This window comes from Carassius auratus, unplaced genomic scaffold (genome assembly GCF_003368295.1).
Source record: "Carassius auratus strain Wakin unplaced genomic scaffold, ASM336829v1 scaf_tig00005557, whole genome shotgun sequence".
NCBI lineage: Eukaryota > Metazoa > Chordata > Actinopteri > Cypriniformes > Cyprinidae > Carassius > Carassius auratus.
This window is the reverse complement of record NW_020523679.1, coordinates 1-13,640: the sequence shown is the minus strand read 5'-3', so window position 1 is coordinate 13,640 and position 13,640 is coordinate 1. Positions and strand designations below refer to the sequence as shown.

The window sequence follows — 13,640 nt, the reverse complement described above, 5'->3', positions numbered from 1 at the left end:
CCCTCGCACCATGTCAATCACTGCATGAACAAAGCGGGCCTTGCAGAAGGTCAAGAGACTCAAGATTCAAGAGGATTCAAGTGAGAGAACATGGACAAGACAGTTGGCCCGTACACGTTTTGATCATTTCGGTTTATGGCTTCAATATTTCATTCGCTCTTGTGGGCGGGGCTGAAACGCTGCTTTCATCAGATTGGCCGAATCGCTCAACCGTCAGCTCGGTCTTTTCATTCTTTCAGACAAGAATAAGAGTCAGTGCGCGTGAAGCACTGTAATGTCTGAAACCACCGCTCACTGTTAATTAGCATAATATTTGAATCAGATGTAGCTGGGCACATAATTCATGCTGCCGTGACCTGCAAATTATTTCTAGGTTGTAGTATTGTATGAATATTGTCCCACTAATAAATACAGTGCAACTCCAACCTTGAGCTGAGACATCAAATGCCAGGAAAAATACATTTCACCCTTGTAGGAGCCCTGCATAAAGTTTAGGCTCTGGTAAATATCTTCTAGCTAGGCCATATGATAATGTATTTGATATTTAAATATTGCTTTCAAAAATTTTATATAAGTCCTTACTTTAACCAAGAGCTTATTGAAAGGACTTGTCAGTTCATATTTAATTATATGTAATTAGTTATACTACAAGAGGCATTTTTATTTTTTATTTTTATGTTTTATTATTATGTTTATTTAGAATAAATATGTGGATTCTCTCCCCCCCCCCATTCCGAGTAGGCAATGACTGCCATTCAATACTGCCCTTTAATTGCACCTGTAATAAATGTCTCACTGTACACTGAAAAATAAAAATGGATGTAAAAATAATTTTATTTTAGAAATTGAATAAATTTCACAAATAATTATAAAGAATTAGCAAGTGGTATATTGAATTACTAAAATAGATTTATTTGGCATAAAAAAAATTTTTTGTGTGTGACAGCATATAATCAGACTAAACTATAAGTTTTATTAATGTTTTCTTGTCATTAGGTGTGATGGCTTTTGTTCTGCTCTGAGTCATCCGACATGTCTCACTCTTCCAAGCCTCGATCCCATCCTTGTGGCCTTTGCGACAAATCTTTTGCCCAGATATCCATGCTCACCAGACACCAGCAGCTGCACACCTCTCGCCTGGTTCTATATAAACGCACCCATGCTGTGGAGAAGCCTCATACCTGTCGGCTTTGCTCCAAGACCTTCATCTCGTCGGCTCACCTTGCCTTGCACCTGCGCTTGCACAGCGGAGAGAGGAAGTACAAATGCAGTACATGTTCCAAAATGTTCATGCAATCGTCCCAGCTTATGCGCCACAAGACCATCCACACTGGTGAGAAACCCTTCAAATGCCCAGATTGCAATAAGTGCTTCGGCCGTGCCTCACACCTGAAAACCCACCGTAGGCTCCACACTGGTGAAAAACCCTTCAAATGCACACAGTATGAAAGGGCTTTTACACAAAAGGCCGGACTTATTATACACTTGCGCTTGCACACAGGTGAGCGCCCTTTTAAGTGTGAGAAATGTGGCAAGGCCTTCTGCACGTCAGCCCACCTGCTTAACCATCAGGCTCTAGAGCTGGGAGAGGGAAGATACACCTGTGCCACGTGCAACAAGGGCTTCAGGTCTGTGTCCATGCTAAAACAACACGAGAAAAGCCACCAGGGCAGCGGGATGCTGTGTTGTAGCATGTGCTCGGGGGCCTTCGCTCATTCCTCCTATCTGCAGCTCAAACTGCACTTGCAAACGGAGAGCAGCTTTTCCATTGCAAGGTGTGCAACACAATCTTTGTGAAGATGTCCACTTTTGAGAAACACTGCAGAAAACATCAGACAGAGATGGACGGATGTGAGGACAGGGAAGTAAAAGAGGAAGACGATCCCCCATTTGAGCTGCATACTGCTGTGTCCCCAACGCCTTCGACGTCAGAAGTCAACACACGCTCCAAAACAAGAGCCAAAATTAGGAGTACAACCGAAAGCTCTTAAGAATTGACAGACATAACATTCACTTAATGTCTTTCGGTATTTGTGATGTATGACATAAAATACGCTTTCATCTGCTCTTAGTTTTGTAAAATAATAAAGATAATTCTCTGCATGCATGCAATACAGTCTTACAGACCATGCACAGTTGTACAAAAACATGCCTTTGCACATTTTTTTTTACATATAAATTAATGTAATTATTATTATTTTTTTTATCTTATCAAAAAGTGGTGTAATTCTATATCTTATCAGCTTTGAAGATACAGGGGATGAATACTTTTACTGCATACAGTTACCTTACTTGGAACAAATTCTTCAGTTGTTAAACCCCATCAAAAATACTAAAACTTACTACTACACGTATTATATCTGAAACTGTAAGAGAATTGAGACAAACCCTCAGAAAGCTTCACGGTAATGAAAGGCTTTTGCTTCTAAGAATGTAATAGCCATTCAGCAGATATCAGCACAGAAAATGTGGAAAAAACATTCAGAACGGGCCAAGCCTTATGCACAAATCATTTCATAATGCACAATTTGTAACATTTATGTTTAAGTAATAGAGTAATAATATAGGTGTGCAATCAGCTACATGCAACTGACAAATATAGAGAATATATAAATGCTTGCATATAAATCGACAATACATAGATGCTTGGACAATCCATGCAGGGTTATCATAATCCACAATGTATTCTGCAGTGAAAATGTTTGATTATACAGTTCGCACAGAACAGATGTTTAACATTTATTTAAAATAAAAAAGTGAAATATTGTTTAAATGAATTTCTGTGGTTGTTCCTGTTTTCAGTGGAACTTGATTATTATTATTATGTGTATGCTGTTAGAGAGCCACACAAGGCAGCATCTGTGACTGCATCTGCTTGGGTGTCATCATATCCTAGCAGAATGTGTTATCTGTGACAGAATTACAACCAGTTTTCTGGTTCTTTTGACAGAGAAAACATAGAAGAAACAATTAATTTTCAACTCTATACACAGTTTTATGTAAACACTTTTTTAGCCAGTTGAATACAAAAAAACTAACTCAAACTTTTGAACTGTGACCTGTTTCATTTTCAGTGGCATCATTTTAAACATGTTGTCTAATCTTAGGGCATGAGCATATAATGCATGGCATTTATTTTGTTTATTTTTAAAACAATAAAAACAAACAAACAAAAAAAAAATTGTTTTAAAAGTAGGTGGTGATGGTGATTATCTGCCCTCACTCAAACTTTGCTATGTTCAAACAGCTTTATGTTAAATACAATGAGTTAACATTTGTCCAAGTGCCTCGTTCCGATTCTTTAACTGAACTATGAGCAACGAATAGTGTGTCTCTTGTGTACCCTTATAATGTTATTGCTCGGTTACAACACTAGATGGCGCTGGGTGAATGGTAAGGTGATGGACATTCATTCTTTGGGGCCCTTAAGCAAAAATGGCCTCTTTAATAAAAGAGAATGGAATATCATGATGTTGGTTACACTATAAGGAGACACATTACTAAATGAATCACTTTAATTATTTAGCTCATAAATCACAGTTAGCAAACAACCTTTGTGTAGTCATAACCTGCAGTAGCAGATTCCATTGCACATGTGATGCAGACTGTATAGCAGTGGTTCCCAATCCTGGAGAACCTCCAACACTGCACACTTTTGGTGTCTTTCTTATCTGACCCAGACATTTGAGGTCTTGGAGTCTTCACTGCTGAGCTGATGAGTTGAATCAGGTGTGTTTGAATAGGGAGACATCTCAAATGTGCAGTGTTGGGGTTCTCCAGGACCAGGATTGGGAGCCACTGCTGTATAACATGGTATGAAATCACTGGATGCTGTGAGGACACTTTTCACCACTAGAGAGTGATGTGTATCCATACCTTCAGTATGATGCAAGATTCTTTTGAGAAACAAAGTGAAGTAAACGTCTTAAATATAACTTTTTTTGTGTGTGAACATAAGGTTCTTATATAGTCTCTCTCCATAAGGGATTCTATTTTGTAAACAAACTATATAAGTATTTCAACAAAAAGATATAAGCAGAAGTAGAAAATGTGGTTATGCAGAAAACATGTTTGTGGCTATAACTAAATTTGCAGATACAGTGCTGTGTGAAATACATGAAAAGTTGTTTTCTTTTACACCATATAAAAGCGTATAGATACTGGAACATTTTTTGGGTCGTAGTGTGTGAAAGACAATAACAGTGTAAAAATATATATTTTTATTTTATATATATATATATATATATATATATATATATATATATATATATATATATATATATATATAACGTAGTTATAATCCATTTATTGTCTATTGTAAATTTTTGAGCATAGAACATTTTCAAATCCAACTGTAGCAAATCTTGAATGCTTTGAAAAACAGACTTATGTTTGGTCTCTCTCTTTTTTTTTTAAGAAGACTCTAAAAGTGTAAAAGGTTGTAAAAAGTGAAAAAGAAAAAAAACTATTTGACCAAATACAATTTTTTTTTTACATTTCATATGAAATATATTTTCTAAAAAACATTTTACGATTAAAAATCTAAAACTACAATTCTAAATAAGGTGTGTCCGAATGTGGGGCTGACATCTCAGACAAGCTTTTATTTAGGTGCAGTACCGTACATTGACTGAAAAGGGTTAAACAGATTCTAAAATCGATTACAAAACACATTTAAAAACTACACACATTTATCATAAACCATGACATGGCTTTCTTCTGTACAGGGTTCCCATGGCAAAAAAGTGACAGTAAACTGGCTTTAAAAACCAAATGTCTTTTAGTGGTTTCAGTCATGCGCCGTGCTTTTGCAAAGAAAGCATTTTCCTCTTTGACTTCATTGTGAGATCAGCCCAACAGTCTTGAGCAAAAAAAATTAAATAAAAAAAACCCCACAACCACTGCATAGTGATTGCTAAACAGATCTGCTCAGAGCATCTTGACTTCCCGTCTACCATGGAAATGTCTACACAGCATGTGCGGTGATTGCTGTTACTTTTGAACTGCCCATGAATAAGTAAAACGAGTGAAAAAGTAAATGTCATAAACTGAACTGCATTCAATTGAAAATATGGCATCATCAGAACTATAACTTCAGTTTTATTATAGCCATGTTATGTATACAGCACAATTCAAATGTGAACTCTATAATAATATGCAATTACAACTGCAAAAACCAAGTAAAAAAAAAATATATACAAATTGGAAAACATGTTTCTTATGTTTTTATGTTGACTTCGAAGACTGTGCAAACAAACAAACTGCTGGCACATTTTTTTTTTTCTTTCACTCAGCAGAAATTAGCATGGAGAGGTTGCATTAAAAAATATCATTCTCAAAAAACAAAGAGCAAAACTAAGCGAGGTAAAATGCAACCTACGATACATGAAATATGTTTTCAGGAGATTAATGAATAGTTAAGAGTACGAATCGAAACTCAAGAGATGCTCAAACTGTAAAGACAAGGCTGTTACATCTGTCATGCTCATATAAACAAACACTCTTGTTTAGTATGTATGTAAAATCAAGTCCCTGAAACAAAACCAAAAACACTGGTTTAAATATTCTTCTTATCTTGCCTCATAATAAATGGATTTATAGCAATGCAAATACATTATCATTAAATGTAGGGGTAAGTTAACTTTGAAAATAGATATCCCTCAGTAACAACATTTTGTGTATGTAATTGCGTATTACTGCACTAATACTAGGAATGATCCTCTGCAACACAAGTCCCCTCAGGTAGAGGAGTAAGGGGGTTATTTTCAGCCCACAGACACTCTTTCTTCTTCTTCAGTTCAGAATTCCTCTTGTGATCCTTTATCAACAACAATATTATGACCAAAACAAGAAAGCAAATCAGAGGAATGGTGACTCCCAGTGCTGTTCCCAACGGGTCTGTCTGTTTTTCAGAATCACCTGAGGAGACCAATTAAATGTTAGAATTAGCTTTTAGATATAAGATTTATGGATACACATGCTTTAAGTGATTTTAAAAATACTATTAGAGTTAGTGTTAGTGTCATTATGTCACTTCCTGCATCTCCAGAGTGATTAGTCAATTACAACTAAAGTGCATTACTCAAAATGTGTACAGGTGCATCTCAGAAAAATGTGAATATCATGAAAAAAGGTATTTATTTTTTGTAATTTAATTAAAAAAAGCAAACTTTCTTATATTCTAGATGCAGTGCACACAAATTATTATTATTATTTTTTAATTCAGATCAATCAATCAATCACCTTTATTTATATAGTGCTTTAAACAAAATACATTGCGTCAAAGCACTGAACAACATTCATTTGGAAAACAGTGTCTCAATAATGCAAAATGACAGTTAAGGCAGTTCATCATTGAATTCAGGTATGTCATCTCTGTTCAGTTTAAATAGTGTCTGTGCATTTATTTGCAATCAAGTCAATGATATCGCTGTAGATGAAGTGATGGTTATGATTTACAGCTTAGGAAAATAAAAAAGTTCAGTATCTCAAAAAACACTTTAGCACCTGCCCACAGTGCCAAAACCACTTCCAAGTGGTTTGATGACCATGATATATTACTGCGATTGATTGGCCAGTCAACTCACCTGACCTGAACCTCACAGAGAATCTATTGGGTACTGTGAAGAGGAAGATAAGTAACATCTGACAAAATATACAGAGGAACTGAAGGCCACTATCAAAGCAATTCAGTAATGCCTCAGCAGTGCCACAGACTAAAAACCTCCATACCACATCACATTAATGCAGTAATTTGTGTAAACATTTCCAACCAAGTACTGAGTGCATAATTGGAGAACTTGAACATTTCTGTTTAGAATATATATATATATATATATATATATATATATATATATATATATATATATATATATATATATATATAAAAATGTGTGAATATATGTATGTATGTATTTATTTATTTATTATAACTATTATAATATAGAATTAAAACTAAAAAACTCTTGAAATATTTCAGTTTGTGTGCAATGAATCTAGAATATAAGAAGGTTTGCTTTTTTGAAATCAGTTACAAAAAATAAAGAACTTTTCCAGATTTAGATCATCTGATCCTTTGAAAAAAGAGCTCCATGAACTGAACTGACATAAAAAAATGTCCAGTGCCTGGAATCCCCAGGTGTGCAAGACCCTAGACCTGATATTAGTCCTAAACCTAACCCTTAAATCTGACTGGGTGGTCTGATTAGACAGAATAACTTAGTGACTAAAGACCAGTGGTAGTTATCAAATCGCTTACATGTAGCCAGTGGGACTTTAGGACCCAGGAATGAGCAGTAAGGGCTTAAATGTAGAAGGTCTTAAGGGCATGTCTTGCGCTTTGTTGGTGGCTTAGACAGGAAACAGAGGGGAGTGGAACCACGAGTATAAGTGCGTATAGGCAGCCAGGTGTTGGCGTCCCACGTGTGGAAGTGTATGTGTGCATGCGGTCACCAGTAACTGAATGGTGGAAGTGTTGTGGAGTGTAACGCCGGCAGTATGCTTTCCTTAAAGGGTGTGGTGTTGACGTGAGTTGTGAGATGTGGTGGGGTGAATATAATCGGGTTTATTTTGTAGAAGGGGCGGGTAAACAGTAAACTCGTGTCCAGGTGCGTATAGTCAAAAAGACATTGAGATGGTCCCCTGCTTTACGCATGGAATATATTTATATCCCATGTTTTTTTTAACAGACTGTGCTGGTGTTAAAGGGTGTGTTGCTGCTGTGTGTTGGTGCAGGCGGTCTAGCCTAAAGTGTAGGCCATCATTATACCAGGTTCCGTGTGTGCCTTCATCCGTGCGCACTGGCTGGTGCGCGCTCCAGCATTTGTGTGTTTAGTGCATGCCTCTGTGTGGACTATCGTCAACTTTACGCTAAAACCCGACGTGATGCTTTAACATTACCAAGAATTGAAGAGTCACTGGATGCACTCTCTGGAGCAACGCTATTTGACAATGCAAAAATGATGTTTTGTACCCAATTTGGCCTCTGTGAATTTAATCGAATGCCATTTGGTTTGTGCAATGTGCAGGGGACTTTCCAACGCTTAATGGAGAGGATTTTATGGCGACCAAAGTTTCCATTCGTTGTTACTTGGACGATGTGGTCATTTTTTTCTATCTCTTTCCAGGAGCACCTACGGCAGTTGAAGTTGGTTTTGGACCGACTATGGCAATATGGGCTGAAGCTAAAGCTCAGTAAGTGCCATTTCTTCAAGTCAGAAGTTAAGTACCTGGGGCATGTAATATCAGCTAAGGGTGTCTCTACAGACCCAGATAAAATCAGTCCGGTCAAAGATTGGAAGACCCCAACAACAGTCGGGCAACTAAGGTAATTTTTAGGCTTTGCCTCTTACTATCGTCGTTTTGTTGAGTGATTCGCAAAATATGCAGCCCCCCTCCACAAACTAGTGTCAAAGTTGCAGCCATGGCGAAAAAGACCATCTCCATCTTGATCTGGCAGCTCTTTGCATAGCTACTGGGATTGGAGCTGTGAATAATTGTTTAAGACATTAAAAGATAAGCTGGTGAGTGCACCGGTTTTGGGATATGGGGATTTCAGCAGGCCTTTGTAATGGAGGTTGATGTCAGTAGCTTGGGTTTGGGGGCGGTGTTGTCCCAGGAGCAGGGGGGTGCAACACTGCCCTATAGCTTATGCAAGCCGTGGCCTGCAACTTACAGAAAAGAACATGTCCAACTATAGAGCAATGAAATTGGAGTCACTTGCCCTGAAATGGGCTGTAATTGAAAAATTTTGAGAATATCTCATTGGGGTTCCATAACCCTTTCTGTTACCTTCAAACAGCAAAGCTTGGAGCTGTAGAACAGCGTTGGGCATCACAGTTGGCTTTGTTTAATTTTAAAGTGGTGTATAGGCCAGGGTCCACCAACAAAAATGCGGACACCCTATCAAGATTGCCAGATGATCCGTCCCCTTGCTCGATGGATGAGGTGGCAGCTGGAATTATTATTCCCGCAGAGATCCAAAGCCACTCATTGGAGCCTGGTAGGTCATGGTTGACCACCTCTTCCTCCATCGAGGCCATTCCCCACCGGAAAAGGGTGGACTTGAAAAGTCTGCAGATTTTAGATCCAGTGATTAGTGTCTTTAGACACTACTGGCAATCAGGCGTACCCCCTACAGGAATTGAGCGAGCACAGGAACCACCCACTGTTGTGGAGTTAGTTCGACAGTGGGCCCGGATCCAGGAGAAAGACGAGGTGCTGTATCGTGCCACCCATGAGCCTGGAGGATGGGAGCCATGCTTGTAGCTGCTGGTACCACAAGTTTTACAGACAGAGGTGCTAACTACTCTGCGTGATAACCATGGGCATCAGGGGGTGGAGCGTACCACCAGCCTGGTCCAACAGCGTGGTTTTTGGCCATTTATGCATCGAGACATTGAACAGTGGTAGAAAAACAGATGTGTTTCCCAAGTATACACAGGCTTTCCCTACACCAGACCAAAAGTCAGGAACGGTGGTCAAAGTACTGACAGAAAAGTGGTTCTATAATTATGGTGTCCCGCAACGTATTCACACTGATCAAGGGAAACAATTCGAGGGAGAACTTCTCAAACATCTGTGCCAGCTGTATGGGATAGAAAAGTCTTGCACAAGTCCATATCACCCAGCAGGCAATGGACAGTGTGAGAGATTCAACAGAACCCTGCACAATCTTTTGCGCACACTGCCTGCAACAAAGAAGAGGCGGTGGCCAGTCCACTTACCTCATGTAGTATTTGCATACAACACCACGGTTCACCAGTCTACCGGAAATTCTCCTTACGAGCTAATGTGTGGCTGTAAGCCCCACCTACCAATAGACTCCCTCCTTGGTGTGGAGAAGGATAAGTCAGTGGAGGGAGGGGTAAGCGATTGGGTCGATGAACATCAGAAACACTTGGTTTCAGTCTATAAGGATGCTCGGGAGCACTTAGAAGTGGCAGCCATCTGTAGGGGACGTGGTGTTCCAAACACTGTCCCTAATCATCCCAAGGTAGACATAAGATCCAAGATATATGGGACTCCATTCCCTATGTAGTGGTTCGGTGTCTGGATGACGTGGTGACATTGTATAAAATCAAGCCGTGAGACCAGGCGGGCTTAGAGAAAAATATTCACCGAACCGAATTAAGACCCCTTCCACCCAAGGTGAACTCCCCCACCCCCCCCACCAATGGTGTCTACTGTTGCACCCTTAGAAGAGGATAGTACTGTCCCTGATGACTCGGCCATGCCAATGTATGAAGAGTTGTCTGGTGACTGGGTAATAGTAAGACAAGAGATCCCACTACAAAGGGTAATTCATTCACCAGTGACCCAGGAAAATAACCCTTCAACACCCTCGGTTGTACAGGAGGAGATGGGCCTGGAATTGGTCAGGCGAACTCACGTGCAACAGCACATCACCATCCTAATCCTTTTAACCTACCCTGGTCGGTGGTGTAACAATAGTTACAAGTGGAGAAGTCTATAGTCCAAGCAGTCTTCAGTGCTACGGTATTGTCTAATGTCTTGCCACATGTGGTGGTTGGTTCCGGCAGTATGAGCATGGTCACCGGGACGGTGATATTTATAAAAGGGGGGTAGATGTAGCCAGTGGGACTTTAGGACCCAAGAATGAGCAGTAAGGGCTTAAATGTAGGAGGTCTTAAGGGCGGATCTTGCGCTTTGTTGGCGGCTTAGACAGGAAACGGAGGGTAGTGGAACCATGAGTATAAGTGAGTATAGGCAGCCAGGTGTTTGGCGTCCCACGTGTGGAGGTGCATGTGTGCATGTGGTCACCAGTAACTGAATCGTGGAAGCTACTCACGTTGGTGTTGATGTGAGTCGTGAGATGTGGTGGGGTGATTTTTATATGGTTTATTTTGTATAAGGGGCAGGTAAATGGAGTATATGTATATCGCATGTTTTTTTTTTTTTTACAGACTGTGCTGGCGTTACAGGGTGTGTTGCTGCTGTGTGTTGGTGCGGGCGGTCTAGCCTAAAGTGTAGCCTGTCATTATACCAGGTCTGTGCGTCCTTCATCCGTGTGCACTGGCTGGTGCAAAGCACTTTATGGTTGATGCAGTGTAACCTCGATTTCTGTCATTGGTGTGCTGAACCTTTTTGGAGCCTTGTACTCATGGTGAATTAAAGGTTGATCCCTGTCAAAATTGAGCACTGTGGTCCGGCCCAACATTATTTAGTGTAGATTTTCATATGAATATTGGTCTCTGAGAATTCATGTAAGTGCTTCTGATGTATTACTGTCATTAATGGTTGGTTTTATCATAAATAAATGTTTATCTTGCTTTTGTTATGTCAGCCTTCAGTTGTTTTATCACTTAGCGTGGGGTATATCTTTATTCTGGGGTACTAGTTGGGTCTCCCATCCCAGTCCAATTAATGGGAGTGGCAGTTATAATATATGTGGGATAGATCATCTGGATTAGTTAATACTGTAAGGCCACATACAGAAGGGATTCTCTACAGTGGTGGACAGTAACAGAGTAGCTTTACTTCGTTTACTGTACTTAAGTACATTTTTCAAGTATCTGTAATTTACTGCAGCAGTTTTATTTTGAGTAACTTTACTTTTACTTCACTACATTCCAAAGCATAAGATCGTACTTTTTAACTTCACTACATTTCATAAAACATATCATTACTCCCTATAATATATCACATGCTCCAACACGGCAGAAGCGGTGTCTGATTCATCACGAACGTACTGAATCTTTTCAAAATAAACTTTTAAATCGGTATCGCAAATCGCACCAAATGATTAATTTACGAATTAGAATTATCCGATTGCAGCTATTCTAGGGAGTCGACCACTGACTGTTTCAAATGAATCCGTTTAGTGCGAGTCTACAGAAGTAAGAACTGGGAGATCTTGTGAGCGCGCTTGCGTCTGATGTTGCTAAAAGTAAGTTATTAATGTCGAAATTTAGGATTAATTAATTGCAACTAAAAATAATATTTAGGTCAAAATTGTCAGTTGTTTGGGAACTAAATACATTGTAAAGAATAATCTATTTAAGTCCACTGAAATGCTCGAATGCAGACGAATGCAGACACATCAATCAGCGTCTCTGTGTTTTAGGTAAAATAAAATAAAAAACCCACACATTAAAATAACGCAGATTAAATAAAAAATAACTTGTGCACGTTAAAATTCCCCGTTGCCATAATGTTAACAGTTTTATTAAAATGCTACCATCCATGTCCTATGTGACGTCTGTTTTTATGTTGTTTATCAACAGTAACGTTATACATATTTATATTGTTTGGATTAACTAGACGAGTAGACAGGCATGAATGTTTATTCATAACCGTACTGAAAAAAAGTAAATATGTCTAGCTAACAAGCTTGCTGGTGCTAAGTTGAGGTAATATTTATAAATAATGTCCAAATATTTTTATTCAACCACCTATATATATATATATATATATATATACACACATGTAGATTGATATGTAGATTACATCTGGGGAGAAAAGGAAGGATGTGATGTTCAGAACATGGTAACTACAGTAATTATCAAAGAGATGCACCCCATTTGGCCAGGGGTGTTTTTAAACCACAGACAAGGTTTGAGAAGGAAAAAGTCATTATGAAAATATAATTATATTTTCCAAAATGTTCTTCCTAACTTCAGGCCTTATTATCATGTCATATATAACTTTGATGTTCTGTAAAACAACAAACTTTAAAATACTTTGTTCTTACTGGTGAAAATCAGATGGTCATCTCTGTTTTCTCTCAGGTACATCACAGTGTATGCTTCACAGTGAACATCACTCTCATCAGCGTAGTCAATATCAACAACAAAAATATATCTTGACTACATATAGTGGTTATTTTGGGAAAAATCCCAGGTATTTTGAGCAGTAGGATTATAAAAAATATTTGCTAATATAAAATTAAATTTAGTAGCCTATATAAAATTCCAAACATCTATCTTTCATTACTTTTTTACCTAAGTACATAAAAAATCGAGTACTTTTGTACTTTCTCTTGAGTAAAATTGAAAAAGGAGTACTTTACTTTTACTGGAGTAATATTTTATTATACGTATCTGTACTTTTACTCAAGTACTTGATTTGTGTACTTCGTCCACCACTGATTCTCTAAAAACATGGTGCATTCTGGATAGTTACCTTCAGTGTGAACATAGATGGAGAGCTCTCCAGATTTATCTGAAGCCAATTTCTTCCAGGTGTTAGCAGTTAGAAGCCACTCCTCAACCTGACAGTAGTACTGCCCAATATCAGTGGGGCTGATCTGTAGCACAGTCAGTTTATAGTGTGTGGCAAGTGGTCGTCCAAACAGAAGATTTTTATCAGGAATTGCACTGTGTAAGGTACCGTCATGCCTGGCAGAGAACATGGTGAGTGGTCCATCTTCCTGAACCTTGAACCAGGTGACCTCAAAGACAGACGCATCACTGGATTGTGAGTCAATGACACAGTCAATGGTGAAAGAAGTCTGATCGTTTGTAATGTTGATCATCCGATTGTTCTTCTGAACATGCAGTTTACTTTCTGTTTAAATTAAAACACAATTCAAAGATCAATCAACAAGAAAAAACATACAGACACCTCTAAAGGAAGATCCTATGTTGATTGTCACAAGCAATATGACAGGGTTTTGAAAA

The 13,640-nt window shown here is 38.6% G+C and overlaps 2 protein-coding genes across 2 annotated transcripts; one reads left to right on the top strand and one right to left on the bottom strand.

Moving 5' to 3' along the window:
* Positions 1-1,032: 1,032 nt before the first annotated feature.
* On the top strand, positions 1,033-1,797 carry LOC113070978 (gastrula zinc finger protein XlCGF49.1-like). Its single transcript, XM_026244330.1, has one exon. It carries the CDS (start codon positions 1,033-1,035, stop codon positions 1,795-1,797), a length of 765 nt encoding a protein of 254 aa, XP_026100115.1.
* A 2,778-nt stretch (positions 1,798-4,575) lies between these two features.
* LOC113070976 (immunoglobulin superfamily member 3-like) lies at positions 4,576-13,523 on the bottom strand. The gene is made up of 2 exons (XM_026244328.1): positions 13,144-13,523; positions 4,576-5,919 (listed from the first exon to the last, which is right to left on the bottom strand). The coding sequence occupies exons 1-2, from the start codon at positions 13,493-13,495 to the stop codon at positions 5,708-5,710; spliced, it is 564 nt and encodes a 187-aa protein (XP_026100113.1). The 5' UTR covers positions 13,496-13,523; the 3' UTR covers positions 4,576-5,707.
* Positions 13,524-13,640: the final 117 nt, after the last annotated feature.